Raw genomic sequence first — 17,988 nt, forward strand, 5'->3', positions numbered from 1 at the left:
CAGTGTCCTTTAACCAGGGCGGAAAACGAGTTGTAAGTGGACGTAATAATGCGGTAGTCCGGATGGAATCTGCTTTAGGGATTTGGATTGAAGACAGCCGGAAGAAGAACAATGGCGGTGCTACACAGTCGCCTGAAGAGGCTCCTTTAGAAGAGCTGTAACTCTCTCCTTTGTTGTGCAGTAAAACTAAACTCGTCGAAATCAGACAAGTCGTCGTGTCGTTGTTGGTGAGTAACCATAATTAATTCTCTATGTACTTAGTACACGTACATACGTTTATTATAACTGTACACACATTTTATACAATTTTTTGTGCATTGTGCGTATTTATTGCTGGTGGCCTGTCTATCTTAACGGCTGTAACATATGTGATATCGGAGACGCTCTACTGTATCTTTAAAATAATATTTTGGTTTTATGTACAGCATTTACGTTATAGATTTTTCACTATTTTTATATCACCTAATCAATTACAATATGTTTAAAACTGCATTACATATTCAAACTCTTCAATGATATACGATACGTATGTTTGTGAGTAGTATATATACAGCGTGTTTACATGCATAATTTCAATGAATCTTACCTAATAACTAAGAGAATACCTTAAGGTGTATAACTGTGCGGGGAATATTTAGAAACAGTGTGGGAGAGTTTCTAAGGGCTTAAAATACAGGGTGGGCCATTTATTTGGATACACCTTAATGAAATGGGAATGGTTGGTGATATTAACTTCCTATTTGTGGCACATTAGTATATGTGAGGGGGAAAACTATTCAAGATGGGTGGTGACCATGGTGGCCATTTTGAAGTCGGCCATTTTGGATCCAACTTTTGTTTTTAAAATAGGAAGAGGGTCATGTGACACATCAAACCTATTGGGAATTTCACAAGAAAAACAATGGTGTGCTTGGTTTTACCGGAACTTTATTCTTCGATGAGTTATTTACAAGTTTCTGACCACTTATAAAATGTGTTCAATGTGCTGCCCATTGTGTTGGATTGTCAATGCAACCCTCTTCTCCCACTCTTCACACACTGATAGCAACACCGCAGGAGAAATGCTAGCACAGGCTTCCAGATTTTGTTCAGTGATGAGGCAAACTTTTATGTGAATGGTGAAGTTAACAAACAAAACCACCGCTACTGGTCTGACACTAACCCACATTGGATAGATCCCTTCAAGACTGTTGGAACAAAAAAATTGATGGTATGGTGTGGTATATGGGGTACAAAGATAGTGGGGCCATTCTTCATCAATGGAAACCTCAAGGCCACTGGATATGCGAAATTGCTACATGATGATGTGTTTCCCTCTTTATGCTGGCACGTTCCCTGAGTTTTTCCAGCAAGATGGTGCACCACCACATTATGGGTGTCAGGTCCGAGCATTCCTAGATGAACAGTTTCCTGGAAAGTGGATTGGTCGTCGTGGGCCAGTTGAATGGCCCCCAAGGTCTCCCGATCGGACGCCCTTAGACTTTTATCTTTGGGGTCATCTGAAGGCAATTTTTTATGCTGTGAAGATACGAGATGTGCAGCACCTGAAACTACGGATACTGGAAGCCTGTGCTAGCATTTCTCCTGCGGTGTTGCTATCAGTGTGTGAAGAGTGGGAGAAGAGGGTTGCATTGACAATCCAACACAATGGGCAGCACATCGAACACATTTTATAAGTGGTCAGAAACTTGTAAATAACTCAGGAAAGAATAAAGTTAAATTAAAACCAAGCACACCATTGTTTTTCTTGTGAAATTCCCAATAAGTTTGATGTGTCACATGACCCTCTTCCTATTGAAAAAACAAAAGTTGGATCCAAAATGGCCGACTTCAAAATGGCCACCATGGTCACCACCCATCTTGAAAGGTTTTCCCCCTCACATATACTAATGTGCCACAAACAGGAAGTTAATATCACCAACCATTCCCATTTTATTAAGGTGTATCCATATAAATGGCCCACCCTGTATATAAAAATAACCATACAAACATATGGTTACTACTTCATGGATTTTCACCTATCGTTCTGGAACGCAACCCCCGCGATCGAGGAGGGATTACTGTAGCAGGTTGGATAATGACTGACTGACCTTCTTGTATACGAAGTATAGGGAAAGTATTGGAATCATCCAAAAATGCGATGTTGAGATCTTAATGAATCTCGATGTTTAGACCTCCCTGAGTCCAAAAATACCATTTTGGAATTATGCACATGTGGGAGGTGAAAGAGTTAAAGATGCCAAGATTTACATTGGGTGTGACGAGGATGGACAGGATTAGAAATGAGGACATTAGAGGGTCAGCTCAGGTGGGACGGTTTGAAGTCAGAGGGGTGAGATTACGTTGGTGTGGACATGTGCAGAGGAGAGATGCTGGGTATACTGGGAGAAGGGTACTAAGGATAGAGCTGCCAGGGAAGAGGAGGAGAGGAAGGCCTAAGAGAAGGTTAATGGGTGTGGGGAGAGAAGATATGCAGGTGATGGGGGTGACAGAGCAAGATGACGAGGACAGAAGAGATGGAAGAAGATGATCTGCTGTGGCGACCCCTAACGGAGCAGCCAAAAGAAAAAGAAGAAGAAGAAGTGTGTGCGCGTGTGTGTGTGTAAACATGATAACTTGAGTACACTTTCACTTCATTCAACCACATTTTGCATCCAAATATTAGGCACAAAATGTAGATTTCTATCAACTGTTGGACTATTTCTGCTAGTTTTATTCATGCAGCTGCAGAGTCCGATTTATTCAACTTTACTTTTATAATGATTGTTCAATATATTATTCATTTGATTTGATTTGTTCTTGATGGCTCTTTAATGTACATAATATAAAAATGGAATCATTGTCTTGAGGTTTACAGACACCATCAGGAGTGTGTCTGTCTGCAGAGAGAGTGTCGACCTCATCGAGAGGTTTACTTACCTGGGCAGTGACATTCATGTGACTCTGGTGACTCTTCGTATGAAGTCAGTAGACGGATTGGGAGAGCATGGGGGGGTCATGAGGTTGCTGGAAAGGGGTGTGTGGGGCTCCTGATATCTCAGCAAAAGGACGAAGGTCCAAGTCTTTAGAGTCCTGGTGCTCCCTGTTTGTGAGACATGGACGCTATCCAGTGACCTGAGATGAAGACTGGACTCCTTCATGTGTGTCTCTTCATAGAGTCCTTGGGTTCCACTGGTTTGACTTTGTGTTGCTCATGGAGTCCCGAATGAGGCACATGACCTGCATGGTGAGGGAGGGTCAGTTATGGCACTATAGCCATGTGGCGCCATTACCCGAGGGTGATCCGACTCATAAGATCCTCAGTGTTGGGGACCCGAGTGGCTGGACCAGGCCAAGGTGTTGCCCACATAACACCTGGCTGCGGCAGATGGAGGGTCATTTCTGCAGGGTGGGACTGGGCCGCGTGTCTGCCTATGCCAACCGGAATCCCGAGCTGTATCATCACATGGTGGGTTTGGCAACTCACTGTACTCAGTGCCTGCTCCCCAACTTGACTTGACTTGGCCTGACTTGAGGTTTACTTCACAAATATCCATCCCCATATCAGAATATACGAGAAAGTCTAGGAGAGACCACCCCAATTATTATTCTTATCGCTTTTTCCTTATTTTTATTTTAAAATCGTTTAAATGAAGACGCTTGGCCTGTAGAGTTTTTTTTATGTACGGCGAGTGATAGTCGCGCTGGAATGCCTCTCTCTTTTTGAACTACTTGGAAACCCTCAACAATCACTACAAGGACGGCTACCGCAGCAACACTCCGCTAATTTGAGCTTTATGACGGAGGGGACAGATGACACATAGAAAGACCACTTGGAGTTTTGCAAAAAAGGAACCTCAAGGACTCTCAGACTTCGAGAAACGAGATTCACTGGTCTGATAAAACGGTTTGGTCTCAGTTCTAGCCGACATTGCTGGAAGAAGCCAGGGACAGTTTAGAGACTGTGCCATGCCATTCCAGTGGGGAAGCGTGGTGGTGGAAAAACAGGGACTGGAAAACTAGACATTGTTGAGGGAAAGCTGGAGAGAGCAAAGTGCAGAGATAATCCTCAACGAAAACCTGCTGTAGCGCGATCTGAGATGAAGGCTCACCTTCCAACAGGACCAAGCAAAGACAACACAGGAGCAGATTAGGGTTACCTCTGCGAATGTTCCTGAATTGCCCAGCCACACACTGCACTTGAACTCTATCAACTGTCTCTGGAGAAGACCACTGATGGCCTCCATCCAATCTGACAGAGCTTGGGAGGATCTGTGGAAAAAGATTGGCAGAAAATCCCCAAATCCAGGTGTGTGAAAACCTCCAGGCTGGCTGCAATGGCCGACAAAGGGGCTTCAACTAAGTGCCGAGTATTTGTGTCAGTGGGATATTTCAGGTTTTCTTATTTTTAATACACTTGCAGGAATTCCTAAAATCCCCTTAACGCTTTGTCATTTTGGGGTCAAGTAATGCTTGATGAAGGAAAAAAAAAATGAAATGATTTAAATGACTGCAGCACAAGAAAATGTGGTAAAAGTAATGGAGTCGGAATATTTTCTGCATTGGCTGGATACAAAGATGGCACCCTGGATTGGCAGGGGACGGAGTGGGAAGGGGAGGAGGTCCCATTTCTGGTTTGATTTTTAGTTTAAAATTTGTATTGTCTGGTTGGTTTTATTTTCAGAAAAAAAGTGCGTTGGGCGTTATGTTGGCACAGTGGGTAGCGCTGCTGCCTCGCATTCAGGAGACCTGGGTTTGTTTCCCGGGTCCTCCCTGTATGGAGTTTGCATGTTCTCCCCGTGTCTACGTGGGTTTCCTCCCGCAGTCCAAAGACATGCAGGTTAGGTGCACTGGCGATCCTAAATTGTCCCTAGTGTGAGTGTGTGTGTGCCCTGCGGTGGGCTGGCACCCTGCCCAGGGTTTGTTTCCTGCCTTATTCCCTGTGTTGGCTGGGATTGGCTCCAGCAGACCCCTGTGACCCTGTAGTTAGGATATAGCAGGTTGGATAATGGATGGATGGAAGTTGTGCTTTCCGTGTGTTACACTAACGGCTGCTTTACTACATGTGAACATATAGAAGATTATCAAGTTTGGTTAGTTTTGAGTGCTGCCCGGTAATAGGCAGTGGAACATTGAAACCTCTATATAAACTCGGCGATAGCGTCAGTCAAGATCAGTCGATCAATCCAAGGAAGAGCACTTTGTGCCAGCCAGCCAGCTGGCGAGCGACTGAAACCAATCTGTGCAATCGGTGAGCGTGTTAGTCGAGGTTAGTGAGGGGCATTTTGATCCAAATTTACTGATTCGATTCTTTCAAAGTACCCATTTAAGCGAATCAGTTGGTTTGATTCATTTTCAGGGCTCGTTTATGGGGGTCTCCTCTAATTACTTCACAAACCTTAAATTCAACAATTAATCCATTAATCTGGAATTTTATAGATTGTCACACACAAATGATTAGGGAGCAGCTAACGGACCCGACGAGCAATGCGAAGACAGGGGACTGCCACAGTGTACTAACTGATCTCTCTTTATTTTAACAGGAAAGATGAGAAAACAGCCCCTTGAATTCATCTCCATTCTCCAATCTACCTTCGTGAGACGTCCGGGCCACTTCCAGGTTCATCCACTTCCTCCAGTGATGACGTCACCATCCCATAACCCTCAGCACACTGTTTCCCCATTTACATTCCCACGGCATAAATTGTCCGTGTTGCCACTGCTGGCTGGCTGTCTGATGTAAATCTTTTCATGACTAACCATTTGCAAGCCTATTTGAGAAAACTACAGTATACGGGGACGGAATCCCCAACCCTTAACTTTGGTCTTTGTGTTTTCCTTTTGCAACAAATACAGTACGTACAAAACGAAACACTTAATCCATTCTGTATTCATCTAAATATATTGTTACTGTATTGAGCTTGAATGGTGAATGAGAGAATCCCACATGCATGGGATAAAGTGAATCGATTCTTTTGATTTATTTGATTTGCTTTGAATCAGGTGTATATGGGAAGTTCTTGGAGTGAAGTGCCCTCTGATAGCATCACTAATATATCATTTAGTAATCTGTGCATTAGCTGTATATCTACTCTCTTATATATAAAATCCTAAGCCTAAAAGTTGCAACAATTTTATGTGACTTATTTATGTGGCTTATTTTAAACCTACATATACAGTATATGTTTGTATCATTCTTTTCAGAATGCATTGAACTTTAATATGATGTTGTTAAATTTTCAGATTCTTATTCTGTTTTTAAATTATAAACTAAAAAATATTAAGAACACACATCCTGTAAGACGAGACTTTGTGGCAAAAGATTTAACCACACCCAGGGCTGGAAATAAAAGGCAAAGAGTAGGACAACTGCTGTCCAGGCTTCTAAATGTTTGAAGTGCCACGCAAGATGAAGATCTCTTGGCACAGCAGCAGCAATCCAGCAGCTGATCGAGCAAAGAGGAGGAAAAAAAAAAAAAACTATATTTGTTCCCCATTGTATCACCGCTTAAGAGGGGGTTTCGGTGGAGCGTCCGCGTCTTCTTGGTGTTCGTTTAGACCCCCTCTTCACAACGCGAGTGGCAGAGATGCGAAGTGGCTGGTGAGAACCCCTAGTACACATATATATATATATATATATATATATATATATATATATATATATATATATATATATACACACACACACACACACACATATATATATATATATATTTATATAATATATAAAAGTATATAAATATATAATCATTATTGCTCATTAGTTTATATTTAAATATTAATACATATATGATTAATTACATATAAATATATACTTTATTCTATATGTAACAAGATAATTCATATGCCATTGCCCTGTTTCTGTTAATGATAATACATTTAAGGTGCATAATTAAAATAAGAAGTTACATTACAGAATCACAAGTGAATGAGAACTGTGCAACTCATAATGATTAATTCACAAATCAAATGAACGAGAATCGTTAGAATCATTCTCGGCTGGCGACGTATTCACGAATCAAACGAACGAGAGACTCATTCTCGGCTAGTGACGTGTTCAAAAATCAAATGAACGAGAATCGTTAGACTCATTCTCGGCTAGTGACGCATTCACGAATCAGATGAACAAGAATCGTTAGACTTATTCTCGGCTAGTGACATGTTCAAAAATCAAATGAACGAGAGACTCATTCTCGGCTAGTGACAAGTTCATGAATCAAATGAACGAGAATTGTTAGACTCATTCTCAGCTAGTGACGTGTTCAAAAATCAAATGAACGAGAATTATTAGACTCATTCTTGACTGGATACGCATTTACAAATCAAATGAATGAGAATCGTTAGAATCATTCTCGGCTGGCAACGCATTCACGAATCAAATGAACGAGAATCGTTAGACTCATTCTCGGGTAGCGACCAATTTATCGATCAAATCAGTCGAGACTCATGAGTCAGGAAGCTCTTGCTTGAGCGCATTACACATCCACCATTATGCAGCGTCAGTGAAACAAAAGGTTATGACGACGTCACACAGGACACACATGCGCTTTAGCACTCGTCCTGTTGAGCTGCACTGAACAGATTCATTTGTGCTCACGAATTCTTTCATACTGTATGATTTACTGAAAAGAGTCGTCCAAAAAAGAACTAATCATTCAAGGGTGGCCCATCTCTATAGTCGAGGTCAATCAATCCAAAGAAGAGCGTTTTGTGGGAGCCAATCAGGTAGCTTGGCGACTCAGCGATTGGCTGCAAAGCAGGAGGTGTGAGGGATCTCTTCTGATCCCGGCTAGGCTCCCAATTATCTGACGTAAGCCGTTTTTTCCCTTTTGAATGGAAGGCTGTCCTTTTATCCCAATTTGTTGTGCCTTGTTTTTTTTCATTTTTGAGAGTGGCACAGCGTGGGTTATTTTTCTGTGTGTAGTTGGTTCTGTGTTCCCCACTGGTGCGTGTTCATCACAGCGTGACACAATTTGTGGTTTACCCGTCACCTTCTGTCCCCTGTCTATGACATATTTTGCAGGCCAGCTGTACTTAAGGCTATTTTGCTGATTTCATGAGTGGGTTTGAATCGCATACAGAAAGCCTTCAAGACACTCTAATAAAAGATGGCGCACGTGTAACTTTGTTTTTATGGAGTATTTAATTATATAATACACGTTGTTCTATCTTAACCTCATTCTCGATTTTATAAGGCAACATAATCCTTGCGATTCACAATTCCCAGGTCAAAGAGGCTGATTACAGAAAATCTGCTGGAGATTCCACATCGAAATAAACTTACAAGTAAAATAAAACAAACAAGCCCCATCCATGCCCACAGAGACTCCATTCAGGCGCAGCTCCCTTAACCAGATGGAGATAGAAATCCGTGTAACACTCTAAGTAGAAAAACAAAAATACACAAGGGTGTCCAACCCACATTTTGTTTTATATTTTCATATAATATCTAGGAAGCTTTGAGAATAAAGCTGACGGCTGCATTATAAAAACAACATGACACAATATTGTACTAATTACCCAATTATTAACAGCTATAAAAAGCAGCGGAATGTGATTTTATACAACAGTAAATTCTCTTTCAATAATTTACAAAATATGAATTTTAAAAAATACAAAAAAAAAAAACAATATAAAGAAAAGTGTGGATTGAGGAAAAGAAGTGTATTCTGATATTTTCCGGCAGACAAGCGCCCCCCTGTGGACGGCGCTCCGCTGGCAGGTGGATGGATGAGTAAAATGCATCTTGGATTAAATGACTTACGGTACAAATCCACAGGCACTTGGAGGACACAGGCAGCAAACGTTAACACAAAAAAACAAATCAACGTTCACTGCAAGATTCACCCTGACCGACTAACGATGCCACGGCGCGTACTATCAGCGGGAGTCTTGAAATGATGAGCCGAAATGAATTTTGTGAGGACCATCACTAATGATCTTTGTAACACTCGGGGGTACCACGTATCGAGGACATTTTCCGATACTCTGGATCAACACTGTGACGACTTATCCACCCCAAAAAGGTGAAACCGGCAGTGAGGTTTTGACAATGACGTGCGAGCAGCAGATGGACAGACATTGTGTATCTACAGATTAGTCTGTAATGGTAAGAGCAGGCAGGCGCAGGAGAAGCATGGCTGCTGGGACGAGAGGATGGCTCTCTCGGGTAGGCGGACGTCTTTCAGATGGCACCCTCGGTAGATTTTCCGCTTGATAAGCGAAGTCGTGTCATATTGGATTAAAAAAAATAAAACACAAGAGCGATAGCGATGCCAGGAATGTCGTGAAAGGTTTTTCAAACATTTTGGTTAACAGTCCAGGGTCCTGCTTTTCTGCAAGCCGCATAAAAGAAGGTCGGTGGGATAATTGCTCGGCGGGGCGCCTCTATAATATCTTGACTTGACCTCTATTAGACCCCAACCCTCCCCTTACCAACAGCACCCCCCCGCCCATAAGTTGTTTCAGTTCCACTGTTGCGCGGTGACACGTCACCACCCGATGGGCGAGTCCAACGCCACTACACCTTCTCAGCTTGCTCATCAAGTGTTATGTCTGTGAAGTCTTCATTTGTGCCTCCGTTCTCCATTGCTTTCTCTTGGTTCATCAGACGGACCATTTCCTGCTCCTTCTCATTCTGGGCTGTATCCTCTTTACTGCCCTGAGCAGGTTTGCCAGAGATCACCAGCTTCTGCTTCTTTCCATGGTACCTAAAAGCAAAGAAACATGAATGAGAGTTCCATCTCTTTGATGACTCGCTCTCGGTGGCAGGCCACTTGCATGTGGAGTTAGCGTTGGGCCGTGTCAGCGTGCATCCACCAAGGTTATTTCCACACTGAAAAGAAAAGAAGGTTAAATAACACAACGTTTCAGCTGTATAGTGTGGACCAGAGTCCAACGTGCACCTAGCATGTGTCTGAGTCTCATATCCTTCAGAGCTTATGCTCTGTCACACACGGGTGCTTAGGGGACCAACTTGAACTGGAATCTTGTCTGTAATATCAACATAACTTTTAACCCGGGGTGGATCTACCATCAGAACCCTCTTGATTTTTGTCCAGGGGCCTATGACAGCAAGGGACAATTTTACCAATGCTCCTGTAAATTAGAATTGGGGATCTCCTCCTCTCCTGCTTCTTGAGTCAAACGAGCTCGATAAAATGAGACTCCGCAGCCCAAAAGCTTCTTCTTTTGGCTGCTCCCGTTAGGGGTCGCCACAGCAGATCATCTTCTTCCATATCTTCCTGTCCTCGTCATCTTGCTCTGTCACACCAGTCACCTGCATGTCCTCTCTCACCACATCCATAAACCTTCTCTCAGGCCTTCATCTTTTCCTCTTCCCTGGCAGCTCTATCCTTAGCACCCTTCTCCCAGTATACCCATCATCTCTCCTCTGCACATGTCCAAACCAACCCAATCTCACCTCTCTGACTTTGTCACCCAATCGTCCAACTTCAGCTGACCCTCTTAATGTCCTCATTTCTAATCCTGTCCATCCTTGTCACACCCAATGCAAATCTTAGCATCTTTAACTCTGCCACCTCCAGCTGTCTCCTGTGCCACCGTCTCCAGCTCATATAACACAGCCGGTCACACTACCATCCTGTAGACCTTTCCTTTCACTCTTACTGATACTCGTCTGTCACAAATCACTCCTGACACTCTTCTCCACCCTTTCCACCCTGCCTGCACTCTCTTTTTCACTTTTCTTCCACAATCCCCATAACTCTGTAGTGTTGATCCCAAGTATTTAACCTCATCCATAAACTTGAATCCTCACCATTCCACTGCCCTCCCTCTCATTCACACACATGTATTCTGTCTTGGTGGTCCTACTGACCTTCATTCCTCTCTCCTCTTTTCTCATATGTCCACTTCTCCAGGTCTCCTCAACCTGCTCCCTACTCTCCCTACAGATCACAATGTCATCAGCAAACATCACAGTCCAAGGGGTCTCCTGTCTAATCTCGTCTGTCAGCCTGTCCATCACCATTACAAATAAGAAAGGGCTCAGAGCCGATCCCTGATGTAATCCCACCTCCATCAGACCTCACCACGGTCACACTTCCCTCGCACATATCTTGTACCACTCTTACGTACTTCTCTGCCACTCCCGACTTCCTCATACAATACCTCAGCTCCTCACAGTCACCCTGTCATTTGCTTTCTCCAGGTCCACAAAGACGCAATGCAGCTCCTTCTGGACTTCTCTAAACCTCCCCATCAACATCAACTCCGCAGGCCAAAAGCAAGAATGGGAAATACCATGCTGCCTTTAAACGGCTGGGTGTCCACATGCTGCACTGTTAAAACTATGATCATCTCTCCGTTAAGGAGCTCGACTCATTAAGTCACCCAGGATCCTGTGGGGGTCTTATTCTGGGTTTGTTTCAACCCGAGTCCTCACTCCATCATACGTATCCTGGACAATCCTCCCATAATCATCTGGTACTACTTTCTCTCTCATGTACCTCCAGAGATACTTCATCCATCCATCCATCCATCCATTATCCAACCCTCTATATCCTAACTACAGGGTCACGGGGGTCTGCTGGAGCCAATCCCAGCCAACAAAAGGGGCAAGGCAGGAAACAAACCCCGGGCAGGGCGCCAGCCCACCGCAGCCCTTCATCATATTTCCAAATCAACAAACACCATGCACAATTGTTTCTGATTAATCAATTTCGGAAAATAAAACAATACAGAATAAATACAGTAAATATTTAGAGGATCACAATCTTTCAGAGATTAACTCATTTTGCAGGAAAAGCCCCGTTAAATGAAAGGAAGTAAAATTCAACAGGAAGCAGGACGATGTAATAAAGACATGCAGGTTAGGATCATTGGCGATCCTAAATTGTCCCTAGTGTGTCTGTGTGTGCGTGTGTGTGCCCTGCGGTGAGCTGGCACCCTGCCCGGGGTTTGTTTCCTGCCTTGCGCCCTGTGTTGGCTGGGATTGGCTCCAGCAGACCCCTGTGACCCTGTGGTTAGGATATAGCGGGTTGGAAAATGAATGGAATTTCTATTATCAAAACCCATGCAAAACATTAATCGCCTTCAGTCAATCCTCAACTTTGCAGGGGTAACGTAGCTTGAAAATGGCGCGAAAGTCAAAGACAAGTAATAGAAATAGAGGGATTAGATTCCTGCAGCAAATTCACAAGCACTTTTAGATAGATAGACAGATAGATAGATAGATAGATAGATAGATAGATATGAAAGGTACTATATAATAATAAATTGATAGATAGATAGATAGATAGATAGATAGATAGATAGATAGATATTTTATTAATCCCAAGGGGAAATTCACATAATCCAGCAGCAGTATACTGATACAAAGAAACAATATTAAATTAAATAGTAATAAAAATGAAAAAATGAAAAAAATTTAAATAAAATTAATGTTAACATTTACTCCCCCGGGTGGAATTGAAGAGTCACATAGTGTGGGGGAGGAACCCTCCTCTGCCTGGAGATGATCCTGTTAAGTGGATGCAGTGGATTCTTCATGATTGACAGGAGTTTGCTTAGTGCACGTCGCTCTGCCACAGATGTTAAACTGTCCAACTTTACTCCTACAATAGAGCCAGCCTTCTTAACAAGTTTGTCCAGGCGTGAGGCGTCTTTCATCTTTATGCTGCCACTCCAGCACACCACCGCGTAGAAGAGGGCACTTGCAACAACCGTCTGGTAGAACATCTGCAGCATCTTACTGCAGATGTTGAAGGATGCCAACCTTCTCAGAAAGTATAGTCAGCTTTGACCTTTCTTACATAGAGCATCAGTATTGCCAGTCCAGTCCAATTTGTCATCCAGCTGCACTCCCAGATATTTAAAGGTCTGCACCCTCTGCACACAGTCACCTCTGATGATCACGGGGTCCATGAGGGGCCTAGGCCTCCTAAAATCCACCACCAGCTCCTTGGTCTTATTTTATGAATACTTTCCTCCTTTTTTGTGGATATAAAGAACCATTGATTCATTAACACCAACCTTGTGACTTTCGACATTCAAGCACAAACTTTATTTAACACCTTTAACTTCTGATTGATTTTGTATACTTGGGATTAGAACCCGAAGAACTTGGCTCACGCTTTAAGGGTAGAATTGCAACACAAAACATAACAATGGAAATTTACAATAAACGTACGGGGGAGCTGTTTACCCTACAAAGGTGGATTCGACCGTTGAAGCTCCTAGTAGGATATTAGATGCTCCTCATACTTACATGTATCATGCTTCTCATTTTTTTCTCTAGTGCACACAAATATACGTAGTAAAAATGTGGTTACTAATAAAACCGTGTGAATGCTGCAAGTTTGCGAAAGTTAAACATGCAAATGTTGAGGATTGACTTAAAAATCCTATTAATCAACTAACACTAGGATCCCTGAGGCCTACGAAAAAACTGGGCCACCTTAAATTCCTTCCTACCTCTACCATCAGCGTCTTTTGTTTTGTAAATCTGTCGATCAGCACAAGCAGCAAGCAGCCTGCTACCCCATCCCCAACCGACAGAGCTGAAGTCAGTCGCAAACGTCTCCCAGCTCAGGTCTCTTTATCGTGGTGCGAGGTGCCTGGAATTGTACAAGGTAAATAATATCTCGTTATTTGGAACACATGCATTTCAGGCGTGTCCCGTGTCTACAACAATCTTAAGTGTAGGATGATAGGAAATGCGAGGCAAGAAATGCTGAACAAATAACTAAAACAGAAACTTTTTTCATGTTATACTAATAATGACGTGAAGTGTATATAATGTGTGAAGATTTTAGTCCAACTATCAAATAAACATGTGCGCTTTTATTCAAGAATATAACCAAAGGAAAAAAAAAAATCATTCAGTTTACATGTTGCTGTCAATGAGTGACAAACCCAGGATGTTGGTACGTATTCTTGGATGGTGCAGAGGTAACAACTGCTGCCTTATAAACAAAAAGTTCTGGATTCGAGACCAGGCACTCCTTGTTTTGAGTAGTGAGCTCCTATTATTATTACTATAATATAATAAAATCATACATTTGATTAGAGTGTAAAACCCAGCGTAAATTTTGGTTCTTGGTAAAGTTAACCTTGTTTTTTATTATTCAGTTTTATTCTCTCAGTGACGTTCACGTGGTACAACGAACTTGCCTCTCCCTCTCTGAGTTGATGGCGTTTATCTCCATTCTTTTCACAACAGCAGCGAGGACCACAGTTGGTAATGCTCAGAACTATTTGTTGTACCGGCAATCAAATACATGATGTCCCATAACCGCTATCAGAATATCATGCGGCATTTGCACTTTGACAACAAAGACACCCGTGAAGAACGTGTGAAAAATGACAGCTTTGCTGCGATTTTGGACATCTTGCAACGTTTTGAGACTTTCTGAGTCGGTGGTCATAAAGCTTATGGAACCGTTTCAGGACAAAGGCAGAACCGTAACAACAGACGGCTTCTTCACATCGCTTTCGCTGGCAAATAGACTGCTGCACCGCGACACAACTCTGCTTGACACCATAAAGTAAAATGGGACTTCCACCTGCAGCTACAAACACTTTAGAATGCCACCAATTCGCCAAGCTAGTATTATATTTAGATCTGGCAGTGCCATGCTGACTTGTGTATCAAATCAAATGCATGTTTTTATTATATTATAGTAATAATAATATCTTGACTCGCATTTCCTTTCATCCTACACTTACACAGATTGTTGTAGACATGGAACACGCCTGAACTGCATGAGCGCCAAATAACGATATATTATCTACCGTATACAACTCCAGGCACCTCACACCCAGATAAACACACTTTTTGGCTGAATTGAGCTTCAGCAGTTTGGGAGGATAGCAGGCTGCTTGCTGCTTGTGCTGATCGACACATTTACAACACAAAAGACGCTGATGGTAGAGGTGTGAAGTAATTTAAGGTGGCCCGGGATTACAAGTTTTTTCATAGGCTTCATGGATTTTCTGGTGCTAAATGCCCTAGAATGACCAATCACACCCCTCTGAGGTCACCAAAGCAGTAATTTTCACCTTCCTCTTATGTTAGCTTTCTGTTACTATCTCTTATGTTAACGGGTCGGTTTTGACCCGTGTCTTTAATCTGCCATATTACCCTCAAAACAATTATTTATCATCCAATTTTTTTTTCCTTACCTCTTGGTTACTTTGTTACGCTTCCTTGTCCATTAAAAGAATGTTTTTAATATTTTTGCTGCGACCTCATGAGCTTTAACTTTAACAGCATACCTCTCATTTTCAGTTTTAAAAAATGATTAAATGAACCTCAAGAGAATTATTTAAATAAATAAAAGGTTGTTATGTTACCTGACTATTACTGAGGGGTATTAGAACACATCTCTTAAATAAATTTGTTATATATATATATATATTTTTATTATAATACTAGAAGACCACGTGCGCTTCGCTGCAGTCGCTGTAGTTGGAATAATTATGTATCTACATGCAACTTATAGAGCTTCTTTATATACAACATTTTTGGTTTGTCCTGCTGGAGCCAAAGTATATAAATTTTCTCTATGACTAATTCGTGAACATGCTACATAAAAAATAGAAACGGGAAAAACGGCAAAACTGCCGAGAACAACAGTAAATGAGATAAAGTAAAAGTCTACTAAACACTAAAGTACAAAAACGAAGTAGAAAGTAACAGTAAACCGCAACACCGCCGGGAACACCGGCACACCGCGTCTACTAAACACTAAGAAACACTAAGTAGAAACACTAAAGGAAAGAATACTATTCAGTAAGTACTGCGTCTAGTAAACAGTACATCAGTAAAGGAGAGAGGACTAAACACTAAGGAGAAAGAACGGCAAGACCACGTCAGCTGCGGAGCTCAGCTCGGAGCGAAATGAAGTGAATGAAATGACGTGAATGGGAGGGGAGAGGATCACGTGACTCCCCCACCCGCCTTAACTCTCAATCCCTCCACAAACGCAGTCTCTCGGATCCCAACTCTCCTTTATATGTATAGATTAATTACTATAGTAACATCTATGGTGTTACGGGTCAAATTTGACCCATATATATATATTTATTTCAAAGAAAAAGGCAAAAAAGTATTTTCAAAAATAACTTTAATATAAATGGAAAGCTAAACAAGTAAATCTCAAAATGTGGATTTGCCAGGTCAAACAAGCAACGAGCAATCAAGCAAATCAAACCAATAGAAATGAGGCACTTGTTCCAAAAAACGTCCTTGTGTGCAAGAACACGCGTGTGCATTTCGATGCATGTGTGGCAGAAAGTGACACTTTTAGTGTGTTCTTTGCAAATCGATTTTTTGCAGTAGAAGCAGAGTACGTTTGTCTTTCTGTCTTTATTGCTGGGGCAGACCGGACAGCTCTGTCTTTTAGAATCAGGTGGCCTCAGTGGTTTTGGTTGTGGCTGTGTAGGTTGATGTTGAGGCAGTGCTGGCCGAAGAGGATGCTGGCACTGATGCTCTTTGTGTTGCTGATGGTGTGGAAGGAGTGCTACGTGAGCTCTGCAGCTGTCTGACCAAGGCTGCAGCGGCTGGGTCCTGGGGCACCCACCCGTTCCCTTCGCTCAATGTGAACTTCCCAACTCCTCAAGAATCACTCTGCACTTGTTTTTTTCTGGGTGAGTTCCACCCTAGGTGAATGTGGGTCCACAACACAGATGCATTGTATGCAGGCACATCTAGAATGTTATAAAACACAACCATCGGCCATCTCCTGGTCATTCTCTGGCAAGCGTAGGTGGCAGTCAGCTTGTCCAGGTTGTCCACTCCACCTTTGTTTTTATTATAGTCCAAGATAATTATGGGCTTTTTGTTACTTGCTGATGACACAGCTGCGTTTTTGTGAAAAGCGGACATAAGTATCACACTCCGGTGTTATTTTGGACAGTCCTTCCATATAAAAGCGGTCGGGATTGTCCTTCCATCCCGTGAGTGCTACACAGGCGCGGAGTTTCACACACACCCGGTCCATTTTGCAATGCACGATGGGATTTGTAGTTACGTTTTTCCAGGTAAAAGATGATTTTCTACTCCAGACTGTGCGATATCTTCTTCTTTCTTACTGTATAAAAGTGGTCAGGATTGTCCTTCCGTCCCGTGAGTGGAAAGCGTAGCGGTATTCCGCTTATCACAGACTTACTACTTGCAGCTTGCGGTACGAAGCGACACGATGTGAGCAGAGTTCTGGTGCTCCCATCGTTCCCTTGCTTTTGTGCACAATGCGCTGGAAAAATAGACACAATGATGTCTCAAGAAAATAATTCATGTTGATGGAGTACAAATGCCTCACCGCGTAGTAAATATCAGGGGGGTTCACAAGAGTTTAAATTTCATCACAAAAATAACAGAAACTACGAGTACTAAAGTAATACCACTCAAATGCAATATAACCAAATTAATGAGTTTGTCTAAAATATCAAATTGATCTGCATATTGAATTGCCTTAAGAAGTGGTCAACTTAAAAGGCGGGTCAGCCTAGTATGAAACAACCGTGGTGGTGATTCTGTAAAAGCAAATTTTGAAGAAAGTGGAGCCCTGTCCTTCACCTGCAAAATTTCAGCAGGCAGCTCAGGTTTATTTTGTTTTACTGGGCCCACCATGGTAAGTTTCCACCTGAGAAGTTCTTGTCCAAGGTCATAGCTGGTAAAGAAATTGTGATATTGTGAGCCCACAGTCCAGTAGTCATATCACGGACTACACGTTTTCCTTGATTTTTCTCAGGAAGGCCACTTGCATGTTTGCCTGTGTAAATCTGCAGATTCCATGCATAGCTGGTGTTTGCATCACAGGCTGCCCAAATTTTTATGCCGTATTTCCCTGGCTTACTAGGCCTGTACTGCCGGAAAGGGCATTCTCCACGGAAAGGGACTAAAAACGTTCATCTACTGTTACCTCTGGCCCCTGGTTTGAAGATCAGTGGAAGGAGCTGCACCCACCTTTCCCAGACATCCCTGATGGGAGCAAACTTGTCGGATTTTTCTCTAATTTGTTTTGTTTGTTCAGGTAAGGAGAC

General features: G+C 42.5%; 1 protein-coding gene across 2 annotated transcripts in view; it reads right to left on the bottom strand.

The window, feature by feature from the left end:
* Positions 1-7,856: 7,856 nt before the first annotated feature.
* Positions 7,857-17,988, bottom strand: part of LOC120523050 (CD44 antigen-like) — a 144,000-nt gene continuing 133,868 nt past the window's right edge. For both annotated transcript variants that reach the window (XM_039744003.1, XM_039744011.1), the window contains one exon: positions 7,857-9,689. In XM_039744003.1, the coding sequence (XP_039599937.1) occupies positions 9,500-9,689 (190 nt within the window). In that variant the 3' untranslated portion in view covers positions 7,857-9,499. The remainder of the gene's footprint in view (positions 9,690-17,988) is intronic.

This window comes from Polypterus senegalus, chromosome 1 (genome assembly GCF_016835505.1).
Source record: "Polypterus senegalus isolate Bchr_013 chromosome 1, ASM1683550v1, whole genome shotgun sequence".
Lineage (NCBI taxonomy): Eukaryota > Metazoa > Chordata > Cladistia > Polypteriformes > Polypteridae > Polypterus > Polypterus senegalus.